Source organism: Nannospalax galili, unplaced genomic scaffold (assembly GCF_000622305.1).
Source record: "Nannospalax galili isolate Female #2095 unplaced genomic scaffold, S.galili_v1.0 scaffold978, whole genome shotgun sequence".
Classification (NCBI taxonomy): domain Eukaryota; kingdom Metazoa; phylum Chordata; class Mammalia; order Rodentia; family Spalacidae; genus Nannospalax; species Nannospalax galili.
Genome location: NW_008341878.1, coordinates 564,452 through 590,335, shown reverse-complemented (window position 1 = coordinate 590,335; position 25,884 = coordinate 564,452). Strand labels below are relative to the sequence as shown.

Below are 25,884 nucleotides of genomic sequence, written 5' to 3'. Positions count from 1 at the left end.
CGCTGACATGCTGATAAATGTATACTTTCAGTCTTGTTTGCCATTTGCTTTGCAAATTGATTCCTAGAAGCCAGCTATTTATCTTTTCCCCAGACTCTGCAAGTTGTGGGGTGGGAAAAGGAAAGTGATGAGAAATGTTTTATTTTCTGGGGGAAAAATAGATTGTTTTAAGATGCAGGAACCTAGCCTGGGTTGTGGGTTGACTTGTATCACCTGCTTTTCCAATCTTCACCTGGGGTCCTGGGAACAGGATTGTTGTGTGTGTATAGCTGGTATCAAGATGACTCCCAGCACAGGAGCTGTGGGGGATTGAGGGCTTCTTCTCCACTGAGTTGCTGGTCATGGGCCAGCTGTCTTGGCTGTCCTGGACTCCTTGTGTTTTTCCTATCCTCTTAGGAATTGCATCCTTCCTTGATTCACTGTAGAGGGAAACCCCACATTTTACCCAGTTCATTTCAGTAATGAGCATCTTTTTCAGTTTTAAAAAACATTTACTGAGCCGGGCGTGGTGGCGCACGCCTTTAGGTGGATCTCTGTGCGTTCAAGGCCAGCCTGGTCTACATATTGAGTTCCAGGCCAGCTGTGGCTGCAGGGAGACCCTGTCTCAAAAAGACCAAAAAACAAAACAAAACAAAAAATTTCGCAGAATCTAGAGCAAAAAGAAAAAAAACTTCATAAGGACAAATTATGGATTGTCTGAGCTTCAGAAGTCATGGAAGCTTCTAGATGGAAGTCACCCTGTTATATAACTGTGGTAGACTCAAACTGTTCTGCTCTAAACAAAGCTCAACTTTCCTGTGATCTGGTCACGGCCGCCTCGTGCCTTCCTTGTGATCTCTGTCGCCTTATGTTTCTAGTCTGATGGCTTTTCCTGTCTGGTCCTTGACTTTCCTTTCTTCCCTCCTGTTTTTGTTTCTGTTCTTTTTCTGTCCTTTTTTCTACCTAGATCTTTTATAAGAAACAATACTGATTTAGAGTGTCCTGTATTCATGAGTTGAATAAAATTCAGCTCAAGGAGCTTGGATGTAAGAGAATTAGTTGATTCATGTAATTGGCTAGGCCATTGTTAGGCTGGCTTTGAGGTTAATTGATGTAGGAACTCATTGATGTTGTGAAGGACCCAGTTTATTTTTGCTGTTGAAGTACTTGTTTCTGCCTAAGGCTGTGCCTTTTTCATCACTCTGGGATATTTTTGATAGCAAATGGGGCTGATGTTTTCTGAGCCGTAGTCATAGGGGAAAGAATTTTCTTTTCAACCACCAAATGAAAGGCCTAAATCTTCTGGCATTGGATTAGCATGAACCAATTCCTCAGACCAAAGGACAGTCATGTACTCATGGGTCTGGGTGACTGGCAGATAGTAGAAAATACGGAACTTAACCCTTGACAGCTTCAGGGAGCATCTGTTTGAGAACACACAGAGTGGACAATGGTGTCATTTAGGAAAGAAGTACAAAGTGGATATAGTCAGAGTCAACTATGGTTGTCCCTCAAAGAAATGAAGTGCTCATTGGTATTATATTACAATATAATTTTAAAAAGGGAGCCAACACTGTCCTTTGAGAATGAGATCAGGTCATTGAATGACCTTTACTTGGATGTTTGTTGCATCATTGTTCACAATAGCCACGATACTAAAGCAGTACCTGTGTCTGTCAGCCGAGAAGAATATGCACACACACAGATTATTATTCAGAAAATAAAGGACTGATATACAAGAATTAGAATAGGCCAATATGTGCTTTACCCATTAACCTTATTTACTTTATTAATCTTGTCTGTATTTGTGTGTAAATTGTGTTTATGAACTATTTGAGACCAATTTCCAGACATCATGGCCCTTCATTCATAAATGCTCTGTGGGTATTTTCTAAGAATATGGATATTCTCTGAGGTAGATGTAGAGCAGATCAACTTCAGGGTGTTTTAACATTGCCGTTTTCTACAATTTTAAAACCTTTTCAGTAATGCCTCTATGAATGTTGATCAGCATTACAAATTCTTAAATACAGATTCCTGTGTGTGTATATTTATTGTAATATATTCACAGTAGCCAGAATATTGGAACAGCCTATGTTTCTGTCAACAGATGCGCATGCTTATGTGCACACACACATAGAATATTCAGTCCTAATAAAGAAGGACATTTGTGATAACCTGTCTGTACATGGAGGGCATTATGCTAAGTGAGGTAAGCTAGGTGTTGAAAAACAAATGCATGATCTCAGTTATATGTAGAATCTAATAAACAAGTAGAATTCTTCTGACAAAGTGAAATCAGGTAACAAGGGTGCGAGGTGGGGGAAGTGAGGAAATGCCCATCAAAGAAGTATAAAGTTTCAGTTACAGAGAGCAGATTCTAGACATCTAATAGCACCTGGACTGCTGTTGGTCATACTGTGTGCATTGTATCCTTGAATCTGTTGGGAGGATAGCTTTTTGGTGTTCTTACCCCAGAATGATGGGGCCAGGTGGACATGCAGATTGGCTTGACTGGAGCAACTGTCATGTCTTGCATACCATGTCACACTGTTTACCTTCGCTGTAACCATTTTCATTTTGGAAAATGTCCTTTGCGACCTTGCTCTCCTTCAGGCCAAGACCCAGCCCGATATCAGCACTGTGTTAGCTGTCATGCCTTTCACAGCCTTCTTTGACGTGGCACCTTTTAATGGTTTCTTTTGTATTTATGACAGTGACGTTTTGAAGAATATAGTTTTTTTTTTGGTCTTTTTGAGACAGGGTCTTCCTGTAGTCCCAGCTGTCCTGGAACTCACCAAACTCATTATATAAACCAGGCTGGCCTTGAACTCACAGAGATCCGCCTGCCTCTGCCTCCTGGGTGCTGGCATCAAAGGTGTGCACCACCATGCCCGGCTGTTTCCTTCCTTTTTTAAAAAAAAATTTATTGAATTTTTGTGTATTTTATACAGAAAATCACTTTTACACCCCCTTCCCCTTTGGCACCCTCTCATAGCCCCCTGCCCCCACTGGAGCTCATGTCTTCTATCATTTGTATTAAGGCCTGTCATGTAAAGTTAGTGTCCCCAGATGTCCCTCAGTGCAAGTCCATCTACTGGGATCTAGTTAACCTATCTAGAGTCCTTCCCTTTAGGAAGATCAGCTCTTCCTCGCCCAGCAGTAATCAGCTGCCAATAATTCTTTAACTAAGATTGGGGCCTGCTGTTCATTTCCACAGTTCTGTGCTGGGTTTTAGTCTGTTTAATTTTGCATGGGTCTTGTGTATGCTGACACCATTGCTGTAGGTTTGTATGTGAAGAGTCCCAGGAGCCTGTATGACTATTTCTGTAGGGTCATACCCCTCCTCCCTGGCTCTTAAAATCTTTCTGCCTTTTCTTCTGCAATAATCCCTGAGCCCTGGGTGAGTGGATTTTATAGGTGTCCTGTCCAAGGACCCACACTCTGCAGATTCTTCTTCTCTGCATTTTGGCCATTTGTGGCCTTTTGTATTCCTGGCCCTCTGCTGCATGAAGGAGCTTCATTGATGAAAATTGAAAGATGCATTAGTGTTCTCTTCATCCCTTGTTCTGTGTTCTGTGAGCCTTAGGTATAGAGGTTCCATCCTAGATGTGCCACTTAGGCTTGGGCAGTTCACAGACAATCTCTATCTCTGTCTCTTGAAAAAGAAGCTACTTTGATGGGTGGTGACTGAGATACTTGTCTATAGATTTAAGGATCCATATTACATTTGTCTATAGAGTTGTGACAGCCTTGGAGTTTTCTCTAAGATCTATAACCTCTCCAGCTATATGTATTTGTCTAGGTTTGTAGTACCACACATGAGTTTCCTCCCATTGAATAGGCTTCAGGTCCAATTAGGTAGCTGTTGATTATCCCCAAGATAAAAGTGCTACTACTGCACCAATGTCATTTGCTGTGCCGGTCATTGATGTGGTTTTTAGACTTTGAAGCTGGGGTTGGACCATCTAGTGATGTTCTCCCTTAGCAGTTTTTGTGGTACTCTCCAACGCTATGAGAGCTAGCCTTCAGGATGTGGTTATTAGGCCTTGAAGCTGGGGTTGGACCATCTAGTGATGTTCTCCCTTCACCAGCTTGCCTAGTGCTCTCCAAAACTATGAGAGCTAGCCTGCAGGGGAGGAGGCTTCCAGGTCAGTTCCAGCTCCATTGCTCCAAATCCTGTGTCCAAAGTATGTTTTGTCCAGCAATAGGGTCTTACCATCACATTCTGGGAAGTAATCAAGGGCTGTGGCAATAGACTGTGTAATTTTGGGGGTCTCTTGGACTGCGACCAGGCTGGCCTTGAACTCACAGAGATCTGCCTGCCTCTGCCTTCTGAGTGCTGGGATTAAAGGCGTGTACTACCACACCCAGCCCCTTATTTATTTTATTTTATTTTATTTTTTTAATTTTTTAAATTTTATTTATGTGTACGAGTGTATTGCCTGCATGTTTGTGAGTGTACCCGTGTTGTGCAATGCCGTGGAGGTCAGAAGTGGCTTCGGATTTCCCTGGACCTGGAGTTAAGGACGGTTCGTAGCTGCCATGTGGGTGCTGGGAATTGAACCTGGGTCCTCTGCAAGAGCAGTCAGTGCTCTTAACCGCTGAGCCATCTCTCTAGGCCAAACATGTTCCTAAGACAACAGTGCCTACATTCTTTTTGCGGGGGGGGGTATTTTTGAGATAGGGTCTCTCTCTAGCCCCAGTTGGCCTGGAACTCCCTATTTAGACCAGGCTGGCTTTGAACTCACAGAAATCTGCCTGCCTCTGCCTCCCAAGTGCTGGGATCAAAGGCGTGCACCACCACGCCCGGCTTCCTCCCTGTCTTATCCTCCCTCCCAATTGTTCCTGCCCTCCCAATTTATAGTGTCTCCATTTTCCCCATTTCTGCCTTGATAATTTCTGTCTGCTATGGTCCCACCTCTCTTGAGCTCTTTCCTCCCCTTAATTCCCATAGTTAGTTTCATTCCTTAAAAAAAAATAAAACACTCTTACTTGTTTTGTAGACTATTTTTCCAGATTAATTGTTATTACTAATGTTTATCTGAGAATTGGAGACGGCTACAGATAGGGCTGCCAGTGTCCACGCACCTAGAGTTCAGAAGTGGCAGAAAAATGTCAGCTCTTCTCACCACTGCCTTCCTTTTAGAGTCCCATTGCCAGGATTTAGGTTTCCTTGAAACCTTTCGTGGTGTCTTGATGGGTCTGCATCAGCGTGTGCGGGGTGAAAAGTGAGGGATCATCGGCCAGCGCTCCTAGACAGCGAGCAGCTGCAGCCATGAAGCAGAGGCACTGTGGGAGCGGAAGCTGCGGGGGAGCTCAGTGCCATAGCCTGCCTTCCTTGTGGACCTTCAGGGTGATGCACTGATCTGCAGAAGCTAGGTGAACTTGACATCCATATGGTGTGCTGGAGTCCTGAGGGCTGTGGAATTTGCAACTGTATATGTCAGGGTTGGGGTGAAAGGAATGGCTGGCTGTTGGGCTTTGGTTTTGTAGAGAATGAGTGATTTCCTCATTAGGAACATGGTCTCTTTGATCCAAGAAAAATCATGACCTGATGGTTTCTCGAGAAGTGCTCTGCTGCCTTCTGCGTGCCATCTTCCTCTGAAAAAGGTCCTAATAAGTGACTGCACCTTGCTGTGTGAGCACCGTCTTGCTGAGGTCCTCATGTCTCTGCACTACCTTGAGATGGCACCTTGTGGGAGCTGCACTTCAGGTCTGCAGTCGCTTAGTTTCTGAAATTAGAGTGCGGTTCTGTGCTTCAGCATAAAAGGGACTGACTGTACTTAAGATTTCCTGCTGGATTAGATATAATGTAATATTCCTATAGGACATAAGATATAAAAAGATATAGGCTGGATGGAGGATATAAATACAAAGTAATATTTCTATAGAATGGCCCTAAAGTTAGCATACCAGTAAAGCAAAAAGTTTGTTTTCAGGAAACAGAAGAGCTGGATTCTTTTTCCATTTTCATTGAGTAATAGTGAACACTACAGAGCAAATAGGGTATAAATTCCCAAATACAGGGCAGGTAAGTTCTACCGATGGAGTGATGATGGGCTTTCACACAGAGCCTTGGCACTTTAGCTCTCTGTTCTGGGTAAGACTTTTAGAAACATGGGCTAAGGCTCAGTGGTTATGGGCTTGCTTCGCAGCACAAGGACCTGGGTTTGGATCCCAAGCACCCATGTATAAGAACTAGGTATCATGGTAGATGTCTATAACCCCAGAACTGGGGGCAGGATGGGTATGTGTATGTGGTGGTCTCTGGGGGTGGGACTTGGGAATAGGCAGATCCTGGAGTCTTGATAGACAGCTAGTTGTTATGGTCCTGCCTACTGTGCCAAGCATCGTTAAGAACTCTCTCTGGGGAGATGTGAATAAACATCTATCCCCTTGTTACAGGGCTCCAATGACAAACCAAAGTACAGCATCACCAAAGCCCAACTTGGGGAACCAGTGAGTTTATGGGCTTATAGAGCATGGGTAACCCCAAAGCAACCACACCACTGGAAAGTCTCACACCAGCATGGACGACTTCTCATAGCTGCATAGATGGAGTCCCTCTTCTGTTAGCCTTCTATCCCAGAACCCCCTGAGACCTGAGGCCATGTGCAATTAGAGCAGAGTTACATGCCCCTTAGCTGCTGACCTCTAAGATAACTGGATCTTCAGAGTACCTCCCCAAGGTTGTCTTCACAGCCCCACTGTCTGACATGGCATGGTGGCCCAAGACCTTGCCTTGCTATCCTGCCCATCCTCTGTAAAAAGGTTTCACTCTATAGGTGACATGATGCTGACCTCTGAGGGCTTTATGGATTTGGAAACCTAAGTGAGAGACATACAAGTGTCGGAGGGAGCATCTGGAATCTCGGGTGAGGGTCCAAGACCCTTCCCACTTCCTTCTATGAGGGAAGGTCAGCATCAACAGGCCTGATCTTGGGGTGTCTTGGAAGTAATCACAGAGGTTCTGAGGAGAATGCTGTACAATACTCTACCTCTTCCCCACCTCTTCATGATGTATCCTGAGCCCTGGAGGGTGTCTGATCATCCTCCATCTCTAGCTGGATATTGGGCTATCCTGCCACATCAGCAGTCACTTATCTCAAGAGCTTGACTTGTGTGTAACAGCAGTCATCTGTGGGTATACATATAAATATTCAGAAGGCAATTTGTTAGATACATGACATTTATTTAACAAAATAGCAGTTGTGTCCTCACTAGGGCCTATAACCTCCCCAGCCATGGGTTTTCCTGAGCCCCCAGTACCATATATGAGTTCCTTTCTGTGGAGCAGGCCTTACATCCAGTCAGGGGGTATGCTGTCTCCATAACACCCATGCCACTGTTGTACTAGTTGGCACACCTTGCCTGGCACCTCCACAGCTGAGTAGGACTTCTGGCAAGCTTTCTCCACAGCCTGAACGGCACCTTCCAGAACTACAAAAGCTAGCCAGCAGAGGCTGAGCACTTCCTGCTCAGTCCCAGCTTGATTTCCCCAAGTCCTGCAACCAGAGTTTGCAGTGTCTTCAACAGCAGGGTCATGCCATCTAGTTCTGGCATGCCATTGACAGTAGTGGCGACAGCTCTATGGTTTGGAGGGGAGGGGCTCTTGGGCTTTCCAGGCCAATAACTCATAAGGAGACAACCTACCATTAGCACTGAGATTCTTGTTTAGCTGCCAGATAGCTTCTGGTGTCCTTTTCTACCCACACAGGGCACCTTTGTTCATTCTTTAGCCATTGTTCTAATGTACTGGCACAGGGTTCTGTAGAATCCTCTGTCACCTTGGTGAATATCATCTATACCTTAATCATAAAGTGCCCAAGAATTTCCCAGCTGCTCCTAGCCCTTGTTCTTTCTGAATCGATTTCCCACCCTTGCTCCTTTAGGTACAGTGTCTCTCAGGTTTCCAAATCCATAATACACTCAGACATCGGCATCATGTCACCTAAAGAGTGAAACCTTTTTACAGAGAATGGGCAGGATAACAAAGTAAGGTCCTGGGCCACCATGCCATGACAGTGTGGCTGTGAAGATAACTGTGGGGAGGTACTCTGATCCATTGTCACTCATTCCAACCAAATATCAGTTGATCTAAGAAGTCAGCAGCTAAGAGATACTAAAGTAAAATGTTAGCAAGGTACAACACGGCATGAAATGATTTGGTCTGCTTCTATTGGTTGTCTGGCTTCCTCAGGCACTTCCTTGGGGTTTCCTGCCTCTTCCCACCCTGATGAACTTAGTAGGACTGACTCAGGCTGCTTGGCCAGGCCCAAAGCCAAGGGGGACCAGGGCAACCCGTTGCACTGGTCTAACTACAGCTTGCCTCTTCCCTTTTGAGTACATCTGGCTGTGTGAACAGTTCACCCCAGGAGAGAAGTGTGAAGTATCTCAGGGGAGAAAGTTCCCGGCCTCTAGGTCAAGTTTAAGTTTTCACCTGTACCTACCTCCATATCCATCAGTGAATGGGCCAGCCTGTGGTGCTCCTGAGGGCCACCAGCAACTGAGGAACACCTGGTTCTAGTTGCCGCCCAAGCACAAATATTTTTCTCATTAACAGAAGACCAGTAAATCTATAATTCAGTGTGTTTCCAGCCACTCTGCATGGTTGTCACCTATAGGCATCCCTGGTGACTGTGAGGGAAGCAGCGATTGTGGTTTCCTCCCAGTAAGAGCTCCTTCCTCCTCAGCAGCTGGCAGCGTGGCTTCGCTGACGTCTCCAGCCTGTGCTGACCTTCCATTTAGACTTTAAAGCCTTCCAAAGGCCTTCATGCACAGTGTTTGGTTTCCATCAGTTTTTACCCTAGGATCTAACTCTATGTTTATCTTGCCATGTAGGCTGTGGCCCCTTCCTTTTTTTTCCTTTCTATTTTTCTTATCCCCTTTTGATTGGTTTAGCACTTAACAAACACGATCCACCTGTAGGTCTGTGTCACTTAATTCCTAACAGTCATCAAGGCCACTCAGACTGCCGCTCAGCTGAGAGAGCCCTGCTGAATCCACTTCTTTCTGATGCTGGTGAACATAGATCTCCCGAGAGTGGGTGTCACTCGCCCTGGCTCTCATTGGCAGTTCTTTCCCTGTCACTGTTACCTCATGTTTTTCCTCTGCCACTTCCCACAGATCTCAGGAGAGCTCTTGAACATGGGTCTGAGTTATGCTCTCCTACCAGCCCAGAACAGGGCAAACCAGCACCTCTGTCTCATCCTTTTTCCATTTTCCTTTTCAAAGCAGAGACTTCCCATTGTAATTCCCCCCTTTACACAAGCAAATTCCCTCTGGGCAACCATCTCTACCTCACCTGAACATCGTTCTTCACAAAGCAGGAACATTGCAGTTGCTGCTACAGCAAAGAGGCACAGCTGTCTCCTACCACAGAGAGATACCCTGAAAGATGCCCACCCTCAGACGCAGCTTCATTTGCATGTCCTAGCACCCACAGCTGGAGCAGTGCCTTGCTCGTCCCAAACTCAGCTTTGTTGTGATTCTGCCTACTCTGCCTAGTGTTGTCGAACGCTGGGGAGATGTCAGCAAACATCTACCCCTTTGTTACAGGGCTCCAATGACGAACCAAAGTACAGCACCACCAAAGTCCAACTTGGGGAACCAGTGAGTTTATGGTCTTACTGAGTATGGTGAGCTTACAGCAGTGTGTGGCCCCCAAAGCAGCCAACCCCTGGAAAGTCACACACCAGCATGGACGACCTCACAGCTGCATCGATGGAGTCCCTCTTCTGTTAGCCTTCTGTCCAGGATCCTCTGAGGCCATGTGCAGTTAGGGCAGAGTTACAGGTGGCCGGGAGGTGCAGAGGGAGCATCTGGAACCTCAGGTGAGGGCGTGAGACTCCCTACCTCCTATGAGGGAAGGTCAGTATCAACAAGCCTGACCCTGGGGTGTCTTGGAAGTAGTCACAGTGCTTCTGATGAAACTGACGACTGTTATACACAACACCAGTGTAGCCGAAATAGTGAGGTCCAGGTTCAGTGAGAGTCCCTATCAACAAATAAAAGAGTGATAGAGGCCTTTGCACATGCTTGCACAATTTTAGAGAGAATTTTTATGTTGGCATTTTACATAAGGAGATGTATTTCTGAAAATAGTATATGAAATATGAGAGTGCTTAGATAATGTGAAATAATTTAACATGTTTTGGAATGTCTTGATTTGCTTTACTTAATTAAAGGTATGTATGATTTTTTTAAGTTACATATCTAGGCTAGCTGGTCAGCCTTGCAGTTGTGTATTGTTGGTTAAGTAAAGCCCCTCTATTCTTGACCTTTTAATAAAATGACAACAGGTTAGGTGTTTGAATCTGCCTAAGCGTAGACACAGTGCTAGGTGCCATTCTGTATGTTGGCTTGTTTTGTCGATAACATTATAGAACTTACAAAAATAAGTTTATATATGTGTGATTGTATACTTTACATATATTGTATATATTTACATACATGTGTCTGTTTAATAAGACATCATATTCACATTTTCTTTTAAAGGTTTATTCTGGACACTTTTATGCTAGTAAATGTAGATACATGTTGTAATCTTACTAGATTCAAAGTATTCCTTTAGATTCTTTAGGTATTTTTTTAGCTCTCTCTCGTCACTGTCATTTCATACTAGTGGATTTTAAAGCTACTTCTTGTTTCTCGGTAATGTGGGTCAATTTGATGTGTTTGTATCTTTATGCAGCTGTCTGACTCATTCTTAGGCAAGCTTCTAGGTGTAGGATTGCTAGGCTAGGTACAGAGTGCTTGACTTGTAAAACAATCTTGTTAGATCAAGAGAGAGCTAAAGCAACCATAGGTAGTGTCTGAAGAGCCCATGGGAATGATAGTCTGATGTTTCTCTTGTCCCTGTGCCTTCTTTTGTTCTAACCCTGCATGGTTGTGTAATGGCATTCTTTTTCCCTTTTGTAGCAAGCTGTGCTAGAACAAAATGCAATGAGAGAAACACTGGATGAATGAAAAGCCCTGCTTTGCAACCCCTCAGCATGGCAGGCCTGCAGCTCATGACCCCTGCTTCCTCACCAATGGGTCCTTTCTTTGGACTGCCATGGCAACAAGAAGCAATTCATGATAACATTTATACGCCAAGAAAATATCAGGTACTAATGAAAACACTAATGCTGGATGGAGCGTTTTTCACTAAAATGGAATAAATTAGCATATAGTTGTGACAACTTATAAAAATCATTTACCTTTTCAAGCTTCCCTCCTCTGATTAATTTTCTTTTTCAAAATACTTTTGTTCTTAATCTTTACTGTTCTAACATCTGCTGGGTAATTGATTTGTGGGTAGTTTGTGAGTTTATTACTCTTCCCTCCCTTGGCATCTTCCTGTTTTCTTGTTTCCAGTTGGGTGTGCCATCGTACTGAGCCAGGTGGGAATTGGGATCAGTTTGAAAATACTGTCATGAACTGGTAGACTCGGAATTAGTATAAGTTTAGTCATTCATGTAGTTCTAGAGAAGTGTTATGTGCAAAGATAATTCTCAGATATACTTGTTACTGCCATTTCAACGTATGCTCACAGCCGCACTGCTGTATATAGCAGGATTTTACTCCCCCGATTGGATTGATTGATATTCTCATGTAAATGCGCAGATAGTATTTTTTTTTCAGAGTTACTGGCAGAAGATTTTAGAGAACAATGAAATCTCCTGCTTTAAAACAAAACACGATTTCTGAAATCTTGTGCCTGGTTAAGGAGTGTGCAATCTTTTCCCGTCATATTTCCAGGTTGAACTGCTGGAAGCAGCTCTGGATCATAACACCATTGTCTGTTTAAACACTGGCTCAGGGAAGACGTTTATTGCAGTACTACTCACTAAAGAGCTGTCCTATCAGATCAGGGGAGACCTCAGCCCAGACGGAAAAAGGACCGTGTTCCTGGTCAACTCTGGTAATAGACACTATTTTACACATGTGTGGAGGAAATTGAATGGGGCTTGTATTTAAACAGCTTATCTCTGTGGATCTTAAGTTATATTATTGAAAGTGAAGAGAGCTTACTGAAGCTCTACCAGCCAAAATACCATTTTATTTCATTACAGAATGTCTCTCAGTTGTTCTGAATTTGTATTTCTTGTAAATGAGTTACTTTGGGGACATATCTAAGTTGTTGAAATGACTTTCGTTCTTGATGTTTTAGCTTCTTAAATTATGTCAATGTTCAATTAGAGATGAGTACTTTTTTGATTAGTGGTTTTGCTGTAGCAGTTTTTAGAAAGTTATGCTTCTTAAAGTTGTTGAGTAAATTGAAAATACTGATTTTTGTGTATGTGTGTTTGGAATTATCACAATAAAAACATAACCTGTAAACCCAAGCCAATCTCCCCCTTTTAGAGAAGGTCTTAGCATAATCATGTGATTTACGTACTATGAAACTGCCTTAATTCTTGTTGAATTGAGCTGATTCCATTGAAGAAAGCAGGAGGGCTGGGTGTGGAGTGGATGCCATTCAACCCGAAAGGGACAGTCTAGATTGGAGGAAGTCAAGTGGAAAGGAGAAAGGTGCTGTAAGGTTGTCTGGAGTAAGTGATGGAAGGTGAGATAGTAGGTCCCCTATGTGCATTTTGGAGGATGATCTTGGAACTGTGATTTTTAAATTAGCTATTTAAAAATTTGGTAGTTCAGTGTAATATTAATAAAGATTTCTATAACTGTTCAGAGAGCCAATTAGGCATATTTCTCATATTTACATGGAGTATTATATTTGTAATCAGCAAACCAGGTTGCTCAACAAGTGTCAGCTGTCAGAACTCACTCAGATCTCAAGGTTGGGGAATACTCAAACCTAGAAGTAAATGCATCTTGGACAAAAGAGAGATGGAACCAAGAGTTTGCTAAGCACCAGGTAAGACTTGTAGAGAGGCTCACTGCATACATCCTACAAGTCCTTGACTTGGTTTATAACCCGTAGCCTCAGTTACCTGAGTTAGGTCTGAGAGCCGTGCTTTCCCACTCTTTCTCAGCCAGAGGCTAGTTAGCCTCTTTCCATTCTCGCTCCCTTAAGGCTCATCTGAAACCAAGCAAATTGCTGATTTGTGTATCACCGACTGGGTAGAAAAGAAGCAGCTGTCATTTACTTACTTGAAAAACACAAATTCCTGTGACTTATTTCCAACATGAAGATAACTTGCTTTGAGAAAATGTACTCTTGAATTAGATGTGTGGAAATGAGGTTTGTTGGTTGAGGCCTTTGCTCTTTCAAGGGGATGTCTCTTATCTTCCATGTTTCCATGTGCTGGGGGCTTCTATGTAGTGCTGGGAGATACACTGCTTTATAACTAGCTTTAAACATGCCACTTAGTCTACTAGTATTTCTCAAATACTGGAATGAATCTACAAAACAAAGCCTGTCCACAAAATGATAGGCTACAAGAATATTTAATCTAGAAAACCCTGTCAGCTCAATGGGGAAAGAAATAACAGTGTGAATTGTTTTGTGAGTTGACTAAGTTAACAGGTCTCACCTGTGGAAATACGGCTACGGGCACTTGAAGTGACTTTAGTAAATTTATCTCAAGGACATGGTCTCCCTTTCTGAGAATTTTTTCTTATAATCTTCCTGTACTACATAATTTACATCTTAGTTCCAATATACATATGTAAAAATCTTTGCTTTCATTTTGACCAGTGAATCTCCTTGTCCTCACCTTTGACCTCTCTGATACAGGCATAGGCAGGTGATGGCATGCTGGTGTACTGATGTCATTTTATTTTAAAGGTTCTCATTATGACTTGCTGCGTCGCCTTGAATGTTTTGAAAAATGGTTACTTATCACTGTCAGACATTAACCTTTTGGTGTTTGATGAGTGTCATCTTGCAATTTTAGACCACCCTTATCGAGAAATTATGAAGGTAGGTGTTTAGCCTTTATCAATTTTGATAATTTATGGTCAAATTATTGAGTGTATGCAGTTTTTCTGAAAATAATATGAAGAGCAATAATATTTACCAGTATTGCAAACTGGATTCCAGTGGATATATGAATTAATGATTATTAAAATTATTGTTCATTTAAATCTATAGTTTTTAACATAGAATCAATTGGCATAATAGTCTTGTATAGAGTATTCAGTTGTACTCTTTTGAAAACAGGTATTTTAGAAAAAACAACAATAATCTTTACTATTATGCTGCCCTTGCTATACGGATGTTTCCACTGTGAAGTTGGTTTTTAGCATTTGTCAGTGATTTTGGTATACCTGAATAGCTCTAGTTGTGGCCCTGCCAAATGAAGTCTTCAGTGTCAATATCTTTTATTATGTCAGCTCTGTGAAAGTTGTCCATCATGCCCTCGCATTTTGGGACTAACTGCTTCCATTTTAAATGGGAAATGTGATCCAGAGGAATTGGAAGAAAAGATTCAGAAACTGGAGGAAATTCTTAAGAGTAATGCTGAAACTGCAACTGACCTGGTGGTATTAGACAGGTATGCACTTCTGACTGGTTTGGTGTTGAGAAGATTGCTTATAATCAGAGGTCTGCTTTCGGTATCTTTTGTGACACCTTGCATTTGGTACCTGTTTCCGTGAATAAATGGTTGCCGAAAGGGATAAGACTGAGAATTCCTTATAAGTACAATTATCTACAGGTGCAAGAACCTAATCTTGTTTCCACAGAGGGCATCAGATGGAGGCATTGCTGCCTTGAGCGATTATGTTGCATAGGGGTCAGCCCTTTCTGTTTCCTCTAGCTGATAGACTGGAGACTTTATCAGTATATTTGCCTTCTTTTCTGTCAGTGTTTATACTTTATTTTTCTGACCTAGCATCTCACAGAATGCTTTGAAAGACATTTAGAGAATTCAGCAGCATGCTTTAAAATAGTGGAAACACCCTGTTGTTTTGAAAATAGGTTGCCAATTTCTGAGAAGGATGCTTGCTGTTCATGACTTAAAGTTTGTCTCATTTTGAGGGGCTAATGGTTTTGAGTTTCTATAATTAACATCTATAAACATACACATGCACACAGCCTGACTGGCTGGCTTAGTTTATAGAAGGGAGCTCTGCTGGTTAGTGTTGATTATTAATTTAGCAGAATCTACAGTCACCTGGGAGACAAGCCGCTGGTCGTGCAGGTGGGAGATTATCCTAATTGGGTTAATTAAGGTGGGAAGAGTGAGTCTAAAAGCAGGTGGTACCATTCATTCCCTGGGTTTGGGGTCCTAAGCTGAATAAAAAGGAGAAAGCTAGCTGAAAACAAGCATTTGGTGCTTCATGCTTATGGACTGTGGATGTGATGTGACCCATTGCTTCAACTTCTCGGCCATTATGGACTGTGTCCTTGAACTGTGAGCTTGAATAAACTTTTTTTCCCTGAGGTTGCTTTTGTAAGAATATTTTATTGGCTGGGTGTGGTGGCAAACGCCTTTAATCCCAGCACTCGGGAGGCAGAGGCAGGTGGATCTCTGTGAGTTCAAGGCCAGCCTGGTCTACATAGTGAGTTCCAGGACAGCTGGGGCTACAGGGAGACCTGGTCTCAAAGACCAAAAAAAAAAGAATATTTTATCATAGCAGCAGCCAAGAAACTAAGACAGAATCCTAACATTAATGTAGGGAAATGGGCTTTTAAGTAAATACAACATTCAGTTCATGTCAAAATAGTCTGTTCTTACTTGTATAATCTTTTATTACTTCTATTTAATATGTGTATGAGTGTTTATGCCACTTTGTGTGTGTGTGTGTGTGAGAGAGAGAGAGAGAGAGAGACACGGACGGACGGACAGACAGACAGACAGACAGACAACTTGTGGGATTCGATGATCTCCTTCTACTATGTGAGTCCTGGGCATTGAACTCAGGTTGTAAAGTGTGGCGACAGGCACCTTTACTCACTGAGCTGTCTCACGGGCCCCTACTATAATCTTAAGGCAGAGTAATGACTGCTCTGTGGTGGTTCTTAGAAACGAGGTTGAATCAGGTTTAGGTTTGACTATTAGCTCCACTAACTGTAAGCTTTTATCTTGAGTGAGTCATTTCCCTGATTGCATAAAGTGGCATCCTGGTTTCTTGGGGTCCTTTGATATCACTTACGTGGACACATGGAAATTCCTTGTCGGCTTGGGAAATTCTCCTTTTAGAGTGAGAAGAAAGGTAGCATTTATATTTATATTAATCCAGCTATCCACGTGAAACACAAATCTTATTACCCTTTCAGGATAGGCTGTTTTTGACTTTCCTGAACCAACACAGCTATGTTGTATATACATGTACACTATGTTTTTAAATTTAACATTTATTGATTTTGTTTGAAAAAAATTTTATTGCATTTTTGAGAATTTTATACAATGCATTCCAGTCATATTCGTAGTCCTCCTGTAGTTCCATCCCCCTCTATCTCTGCCCGGTTTCATGTGCTCTATTCTCTGTTTCCATATATATATTTTTTTTTAATTAATTTTTTTAAAGGCCTATCAACTCTAATTTATGTCCCCAAATAGCTCTTTGGTGGGATCCATCCACTGGAGCCTGGTTAACCTACCCAGCGTCGCACTCTTAAAGAAAACTATGTTGGATGTGGTGGTGCACACCTTTAGTCCCAGCCCTTGGGAGGCAGAGGCTGGTAGATCTCTGGGAGATCCAGGCCAACCTTGGCTACATAATGAGCTCCAGGTGGGCTGGGACTAGGGAGACCCTGTCAAAGAAAAAACAAAGCAGAACAACAAAAAAGAAAGCTGGCTTTCCCTCTCCCAGCAACTATCGGTTGCCAATAGTTCCTCAGCAGAACTGGGGCTTCTTAGCACTTCCCCACCTCTATGCTGGTATTTGTCTGACTTGAGCTTATGTGGGTCTTGTGTGTGCTGTCACCATTGCTGTGAGTTAATTGGAGAAAAGGCTCAGCTGTCTGGAAAACACTGTTAACTTATAGTCATACAGTCTTTCTGCCCCTCCTTCTGCAATGGTCCCTGAGCCTTGGGAGGCATAGATTTGTCATAGGTGTCCTATTCAGGGCTAAGCACTCTGCAACCTCTTATTCTCTGTATGTTGGTCAGTTGTGGGTCTCTGTGTTAATCACCATCTGCTGTATGAGGAAACTTCTTATTATGTAACCCTGACTGACCTGGAACTCAGAGGTTATCTGCCTGCCTCTGTCTCCTGAACGCTCAGAATAAAGGTGTGTGTCTCCACACCCAGCTTCTGTGTATGTTTTTTAAAGTCACGTCACAGTGCTTTTATGACTTGAGTTTGTTTGCTTGGCCTGTAGTAAGGGAAGCCTTGGGGAGAAGCAGAGCTTGTTAAGGCATTTAAGTAATAACTCCTAAGTAGTCTGTTGCCTTAAGTGTTACCTAGTTCTCTAGACATCCTCTAGTTCTGATGAAGCGTAAGTTCTGATTTGATGTCTTAGTTTCTTCTTTTGTTGCTGTGATACAGTCCACAGCTGCTTCAAGCTCCTGCTTCCTTTACTGGAATCTCAACCATGATGGGCTGTTCTTTGAACTGTGAGCTAAAGGAAACCGTTTCTCCCTTAAGTTGCTTTTGTCAGAGTGTTTTATCTCAGCAAGAAGAAAAGAAACTAAGATATGGGTTAAGAAAAAATGAAAACAGCCAGGTGTGGAGGCAGAGGCAGGCAGATCTCTGAGTTCAAGGCCAGTCTGGTCTACATAGCGAGTTCCAGGCCAGCTGGGGCTACAGGGAGACCCTGTCTCAAAAAGACAAAGAAAAGAAAACAAAAACCCAGTGTTTTAAAAGTCTTTATTAATTAAAATCATCAGTGTGCTTTCAGGATAATGTGTCTGTTCTGGCTGTCCCATGTTCTGAAAGGCACCATGGGTCCAAGGAGTGACACCAGAGATGAATGAAAGCTGGGGCAGTTTACCATACAGGGATGCATTAAAAATTGATGACAACCCGAGTTAAGTCCCCAGAACCCACATAAAGGTGCAAGGAGAGCACTAACCCTACAAATTGTCCCTCTCCACATGTACCATGTGGCACATATGCACCTCCGACATCATACAGACAAAATTATTTAAAAAAAACTTTTAAAAAATAGACTTGGAAGTGTTAATTTCAATTGGTATGGAAATATGTACATTTAATGATAAAACATTCCCCATGACTGCTTCCAAGCATTTTCTGATTCTGAAAAATAAATGAGCATTTTTGTTCTTTCTGGCTGATGCCTAAAGGGAGCATTCCAAACCTGAAAACAGCCAGACCAACCCCGGAGTCTTGTGAAATCTACTCACAAAATCTTTGAACATCAGCCTTACACCATGATTCTTTGCACCCTAACTCAGAGAAAAGCAAGTACCACTCTAGGTAGGTATGTGGTGAGGGCACTTTTTGCGCAATTAGAGACACACACTCAAATGAGTTAGAGGTAGATGACTCAGAATGTTGTATTCAAAGTTCAAAAATTGAAGGAAAGGGTGTCTGGAGAAGTAGGGTGCTTTATAGTTGAAAGAGCTTTCAAAGAAAGGCAGTCCTGTTTGTTAGAATCACCTAATGTCTTTGACCCTCATTTCCTCTGTAACCTTCCCTGTATGAGGGTTACGTCAGAGGTAGGTAGGATTCTCAGCATACTTGAGATGTAGTAGATGCCCAACTTACATTCTTTTCTTTTCCCTTTCCTTTTGGGGGGGGGGCTTACAAATAATATGTCACTGGTTTATTTATTTATTTTTGGCCTTTTTGAGATAGGGTTTCCCTGTAGTGCGAGCTGGCTTGGAACTTGCTACGTAGACCAGGCTGGCCTTGAACTCTCAGAGATCCGCCTGCCTCTGCCTTCCTGTGCTGGGATTAAATCAGGCATGTGCCACCAGTCTTGGCTGTTTTGTTTTTAAGGTTATAAATTTTCTTCAGAAAAATTCAGAAATATGGAAAAGTAATAATTAAATACCTAAAATCCAACTCCACTGCTAACATTTTGGGATATTTTCTTATCATCTTCTTTTCCTTGTTTATTAATGTATATTTTTTATTGAGTTTTTGTGCCTTTCTTGTAATAGATTCTAATCAAATTTAGACACCACCCACACCCCCTCATGTCCTCCCCCACTGAATTTCATGCATTCTGTCATACATATTAAGACCTATTTGGTCAAACATTTGCACCCAGATGTCCCTTGGTGCAAGTTTATCCACTGGAGTCTAGTCAGCCTATCTAGAGTCACTCCCTTAAAGAAGATCTCTGACCCTCATCCAGCAGTAGTCAATTGCCAGTAGTTCCTCAGCTACGGTTTGGGGCCTGCTGCCCATTTCCCCAGCTCTGTGCTAGGTTTTTGATTGAGTCAGCATGGGTCTTTGCATACTGTCATTATTGTTGCAAGTTCATACGAGCAAGTTCCCTGAGGCATGAAAGCCTGTTCTATTCATGCACCAACCTTGGCTCTTACAATCCTTCTGTCCCCTCTACCGCAATGGTCCCTAAGCCATGGGTGGGTGAGGTTTAATGTAGGAGTTCTATCCAGGAACATGTACTCTGTAGTCTCTTATTCTCTAAAACTTGGCCAGTTGTGGCTTTCTGTGTATATCGTTCTCTGTTGTATTAGGAAGCTTCTCTGGTGAGAGTTGAGGAATGGATTAGTATTCTCTGTACCCCCTGTTCTGCTATGTTCCATGAGCCTCAGGTGTAGAGGTTTCATTGCAGATGTGTCACTTAAAGGCTAGGCATCTCTCAGACATTGTGTGGCCAGTTGTGGAACTCTGTTATAACCTCTATCTGTTGCAAAAAGTTTTTTTTGATGAGTGATGTACGGTATACTTCTTTGTAAATATAAGGATCCACATTTATCAAACAGTAAGAAATTTCATTTGTCTAAATATATGCGAGAGATAGGGTTTTCTCTAGGATCTGTGACCTCTCCAGCCATGTGTATTTGGCTGTATTTGCAGTGCCACCGTGAGTTCCCTCCCACTGAGAGGGCTGTAAGTCCAATTAGATAGCTGCTGATCACCCCCTAGATAAAAGTGTCACTACTGCACCAATAGAGATAGTTTGCTGTGGCAGTTGTTATGGTTATTAGGCTCTACAGCTGGATTAGACCATTGATTGATTCTCTCCCTTAGCAATTTAAGTAGTACCCTCTAGAACTATGAAAGCTAGTCTTCAGGGAGGAGGCTTCTAAGTCACTTCCACCTCCATTACTCCAAGTACTATGTCCAGAGTATGTCCTGTCTTCAGCAATAGGGTCTTATCTTCAAGTTCTGGGAGACAATCAAGAGTTGTGTCAATAGGCTGTGTTATTTTGGGAGTCTGTATACACTACCTTCACCAGCAACTCAAAGGGCAGTTTCTCCTGTCTGGCACTTCTTGTTATATAGACTTCAGCTATACACATACACTCATGTTCAGATATTTTATGTGTATTTTTTGGGGGGGGATGAGTTAATATATTTCCCTCTGGCTTTTCATACCACCTAAGGTTTCTCTCTCTCTCTCTCTCTTTCTAACCTCCCCCCTTCCTCCCCAGTTAAAGTACTCCCATTTTCTCCTTGATAATACCTGTCTCCTGTTATCCCCACTCTCTTGAGTTCCTCCCTCCCCGTTTTCTTCATGGTTCCCTGTATGGTCTTCCCTCCTCCCTTCCCAGTTGAATACCCCATTTTCCTCATTAGCCCCTTGGTAACATCTGTTCCCTACTTTCCCCCTTTCAGGTTCTTTCTCTTTACCTCTGTATTTCCTGCTGTTACATCAGGATAAGTATTCACATAAAAGGGATTGGAGCTAAGATCTGCAAATGGGGGTGAACATATGTCGAGTGCTTTTCTGAGTCTGTGTTATTTCACTTAGTATTACAGTTTCTAGTTCTATCTATTTACCTGCAGATTTCATCTTTCCTTACTGCTGAGTAGAACTCTATTGTGTAAATTAACACATTTTCATTATCCATTCCTCAGGTGAGGGACATTTAAGTTGTTTCCATTTCTTATCAGGGTAAGTAGGGAAATCTGTGGCAGGTAGATCTGGAGGCCAAGGCCAAGGTGGGGGTGGGGACTGCCTAAAGAGGGTCTAACAGACTAAGGGGGAGAATTGAGCTAGTCTGGGTGCAGGAAATTAGGATGCAGTGGGTGGGTCTGGGTTAGGAAGTTATTCCAGAGGTTTGAGGAAGAACAGCTGGAGTGGGCCAAGGCTAGAAGGGGGACAGAGTGCTGGGAGAGATTCCTTGTTCTTAAATTTTTTTTTACTAGGTTTATTTATTTAGTGTGTATTGTGTGAGTGTTTGTGGTGGGGGCCCGTGTGTGCCACGGCATGCCTGTGGAGGTCAGAGGACAATTTGTGGGAGTTGGTTCTCTCCTCTCAAGTGGTTCCAGAGGTCGAACTCAGGTTATTTGACTTGGTGGCAAGCGCCTTTACCCACTGAACCATCTTGCTGGCCCTTTTTTCTTGTATTTTTTTTAAATATAGTTAAGCATTTTCACTCTCCTGATATTCACAACTTGTTTCTGATCTTAAAGATACACTTCTCAGCCGTGCGAGATTGTGGTAGATTGTGGACCATTTACTGACAGAAGTGGGCTTTATGAAAGGCTGCAGATGGAATTAGAAGAAGCACTTAATTTTATCAATGACTGTAATGTATCTGTACATTCAAAGGAAAGAGATTCTACTTTAATTTCTAAACAGGTAAGCATGTACAAAATATAGTAAATAACCTGTTTTTAATATTGAAATATATTTCTATTAAGGCTATTTTCTGCACATTTTAGTTTGACGCCTTCTTATCTGCTTGGACATTTTGCATTGAACAGATCATAAGGCTGGGCTTCCCTGACAGGCACTTGCATTGTTTGTGTAGTAGTCCCTGCAGAACTAAGGAGGTGAGATAGGGTTCATGCAGTGCCTATTTAAAAAGCGAATCCAAGCTGGGTGTGGTGGTACTTACCTGTAGTCCCAGCATTCAGGAGGCAGAGGAAGGTGGATCTCTGTGAGTTGGAGGCCAGCCTAGTCTACATATTGAATTCTAGGCTAGCTGGCTATATAGTGAGACCCTGTTTCAAAAAAATAAAAAAAAAAAAAGGAAGAGAAAAAAGTGCAGTTTGTTTTATTTTGTTTTTGGTCAGATGAATCAATTCCTGCTTGAGTTCTTGGTCTAAATGCTTGTTCCCTGTCTTTAGGATGCTGATCTTGAGTAGGCCCCCACACCTGCAACAATAACAGCACTCTGCTCCCGCAGCTCATTAAAATGAGAATTATGGGACCCACTCCTGACTTGCTGAGTCAGAAATCTGAGGTGGGAGGAGCAGAATTGACTTGAGTTTGACAAGCCCTAGATGGCACTGATTATCAGGAACCACTAACCACTTCAGGATTTTGAGCTGTTTCTGAAATTAATACCCCCTTAAATGTGGGTCAGAATTTATCTCATCGGGATTTTGCTATATTTTTTTAGAATAGCAGTGCCCAGTTTTGTTTTTTGTTTTTTTTTTGTGTGTGTGTTTTGTTTTGTTTAGTTTTGTTATGGTGTTTTTGAGACAGGGTCTCCTTATAGCCCCAGCTGGCCTGGAACTCACTATGTAGACCAGGCTGGCCATGAACTCACAGAGATCCACCTGCCTCTGCCTCCCAAGTGCTGGGATTAAAGGCATGCGCCACCATGCCCGGCCAGTTTTTTTTATTTTTTTTTTATTTTTAATTTTTACCCTATGAATCTTGCTGAGTCCATATTCAACCCAGAATGTCTTCTGCTCACATGTAGAACTGGTCTTTACATCATGAGAACCTGAGTGTGTGTCTTCATTGACTTCTGAGCTAGTTAGGTACTCTGGGCAGGCTCCAAGAGGGCCCTGGGGTTCATTGAGGTTTTGTGGCAGTGCTTTGTTTCCAGTGATGCCGATGGATAGTGTGCAGTGGTGTAGAACTGTCTAGTCTTTGTACGTGGAATGCTGGTGCTAGATTGGCCAGAATTCACCCATAATTCCTAGGTTTCTTTTTAATATTCATTATAATGGAATATATATAAGACCAGGGAATGTGGCACATAGATAAAGTTCAAGGAACATTCTTCTGGTCTTTCTTGAAGAACAAAATTGCCAGCATGTATTGCCCCACCACAGTTCTATGTATTATTGGGCAGAGAGCAGAGGACCCCAGCTCAGGTTGTTTTGTTCACCTTCTACAGCTGCATGATTTAGCTTCTATTATTTTTGCTGAGGGGGAAAAAAGAGATGTTTCTAGGCACAGATCCATGAAATGGAAGACTGTTAAATCTTCCCCCAGTGTTAGGGAACTAAGCTCAGTGTGTATATGGTAGGTAGATTGATTTTGAAGGGGCTCTTGAAGGACACCTGAAGTTCTAGATAAACTGTGAAAGTACATGATTGCCCTGACATGTGGCTTTCTCCACTTTTCTCGTAGATCCTGTCGGACTGCCGAGCAGTCTTGGTGGTTCTGGGGCCCTGGTGTGCAGACAAAGTAGCAGGAATGATGGTGAGAGAGCTTCAGAAATACATCAAACACGAGCAGGAGGAGCTGCACAGGAGGTTCTTGTTGTTTACAGACACTTTGCTAAGGAAGATACATGCACTATGTGAAGAGTACTTCTCACCTGCCTCTCTTGACCTGAAATTTGTAACTCCCAAAGTAATAAAACTGCTTGAAATCTTGCGCAAATATAAACCGTATGAGCGACAGCAGTTTGAAAGTGTTGAGTGGTATAATAATAGGAATCAGGATAATTATGTGTCTTGGAGTGATTCTGAGGATGATGATGAGGATGAAGAAATTGAAGAAAAAGAAAAGCCAGAGACAAATTTTCCTTCTCCATTTACCAATATTTTATGTGGAATTATTTTTGTGGAAAGAAGATACACTGCAGTTGTCCTAAACAGGTAAAGCCCCGGGTTAATGCCTACATCCAACAGAACAAAGAAACTTCTTGTGTGGGGGAAGCAGCAGAATGTCAGCGTCTGAAGAGCCTCCATGTGCGGTCTTGCTCAGAGTCCCATGTGGTGGTCATGTGTCCTGCTGTCCTGAGTTGACAGAGGGGATGTTTATAGAGCTTTAATTTTGACATGCCTGAGGTTTTTGTCTTAAAGGATTCTGATCCATTCTAATTAATCTAAAAGAGAACGAGCATAGAAAAACAAAGTTGAAATACTCCGTTTTCTATTTAGTTGATAGATTCAATTTAAATATTAATTAGCCTTTAACTACATGTTGGACACTCTGTTAAGCATTTTGCACAAACCTTTCTTCAAGTAATCTTAGGATAAATTTTATGTGAATGTTGAGGGTGGTTTTACGTTAGCTTTTCTTTCTTAAATGTGATATTGTGAAGTCCCTTTTGGTCTTGTTCTTATTTCTTGGTGTACAGTTCCAGATATCCTTAGAACCTTCAAAATATTGAGTGTTTTGTATGCTAAAGAATTGATTTATGAGTGGGCTGTGGTGATGCATGCCTTTAATCCCAGCCCTTGGGAAGCAGAGGCAGAGAGATCTCTGTGTGAGTTTGAGGCCAACCTGGTCTACATAGTGAGCTCCAGGCCAGCTGGGGCTACAGGGAGACCCTATCTCAAAAAGACCCCCCCCCCAAAAAAAAGAAAATTGGTTTATGAAGACTGGAGAGATGACTCACTGGCTGTTCTTGCAGAGGACCCAGATTCAGTTCCCAGCACCCACATGGCAGCTAACGATTGTAACTCCAGTTCTAGGGGCTCTGATGCCCTATTCTGACCTTTGTAGGCTTTGTATGACATGAGTACACTTACATACATGCAGGCAAAACACTCATGCAACAATTTTTTTTTAAAAATTGGTTTATGACTCGATGCTCTTAGATAATTGCAGGATGGGGCTGGTCTGAAAAGACCCAGGCAAAATTAGAGGATATACTTTCTGAGTGTTTAGGGAGGGAGGACGCTGAAAGCTGAGTTGACTACCAATGACCGTGCCTGCATAAGTAAACTTCCATAACCCCCAAAGAATGGGTTAGAGAGCTTCTGTGTGGGCCCTGGGTGCACTTACATACATGCACGCAAAACACTCATACACATAAAATAAAAACAAATCCAAAAAGCAAACCAGTGTCCTGAGTTCTGTGGGCTGCTCTGACAGATTAGTGAGCTCTGAGGAGAACCCTACCTGGGACCTGCGCAGTTTGCATCTGGAGTCGGGGAGCAGTCTTGGGGACTGAGCCTCTTGGGCTTTGGGATCTGATCATGTGTCCAGGTAGACTGCCAGAATCAAGTTAAATCAGAGGGACACACGCTCTAGCGAGCCTGCTGCACAGCATTGCCTGCTTGCCGAAGAGGTCACACAAAGGAAGAAAGATCATTCTTCAAGAACGCTTAACCATTGAGGGCTTCAAGACTGCACTAGAGAATGTTTAGAACTAGATTCACAGTTTCGATTGGCTGTAGACCACATATTAAAACTTTCTGAGTTGGATGAGAATAAGAGTGTCTAAAAGAGTTCTGAGGGTATTAGGGAAGGTGACGACGGTTAGTCCCTGTGTTAGGTTGTGGTTTCCACCCTCTTCCTTCTTCAATAAATGTGATTTTTTTTTTTTTTCCTGAGTATAGACCTAGCATGGAACTTGCTTTAAATGTGTGTCAGACACCAGGCATGGTGGTACACCATAAATCCCAGCCCTTAGGACGCAGAGGCAGGGGAATCTCTGTGAAGTTGAGGCTATCCTGATCCACAGAGTGATTTCTAGGCAGACTGGGACTAGGGAGACCCTGTCAAAACACAGACAGGCAAACAAACAAACCCTCAAGAAACCCTAAATGTGTGTCAGATGATCATTTACTATATAATTATTTTGGTTTTTCAATAGATGTTCTACCATTTTCTTCTCAAAGAGGGTCTTTATTTTTTTGTACTTAAGACAGTGTACTTTTCTATGAGATCCATTAATTGACCAAGTTGATCCCTAAGAGCCTTATGTGCAAGTAGTGATCTCTGAGGAGAAATTAAGCTTTGTTTCCTGAGGTAATTGTGATTTT

At 42.5% G+C, this 25,884-nt stretch overlaps 1 protein-coding gene across 10 annotated transcripts in view; it reads left to right on the top strand.

Moving 5' to 3' along the window:
- Positions 1-25,884, top strand: part of Dicer1 (dicer 1, ribonuclease III) — a 78,841-nt gene that overhangs the window by 19,557 nt on the left and 33,400 nt on the right. For 4 of the 10 annotated variants that reach the window (XM_008837575.3, XM_029565623.1, XM_008837573.3 and 1 more), the window contains 7 exons: positions 10,903-11,090; positions 11,725-11,887; positions 12,711-12,841; positions 13,715-13,849; positions 14,263-14,423; positions 21,394-21,562; positions 23,294-23,766. In XM_008837575.3, coding sequence (XP_008835797.1) covers positions 10,947-11,090; positions 11,725-11,887; positions 12,711-12,841; positions 13,715-13,849; positions 14,263-14,423; positions 21,394-21,562; positions 23,294-23,766 — 1,376 coding nt within the window. In that variant the 5' untranslated portion in view covers positions 10,903-10,946. Of the gene's footprint in view, positions 1-9,540; positions 9,853-10,902; positions 11,091-11,724; positions 11,888-12,710; positions 12,842-13,714; positions 13,850-14,262; positions 14,424-21,393; positions 21,563-23,293; positions 23,767-25,884 lie in introns of all 10 variants that reach the window. The other 6 variants (XM_029565624.1, XM_029565620.1, XM_029565625.1 and 3 more) reach the window with 4 other exon arrangements.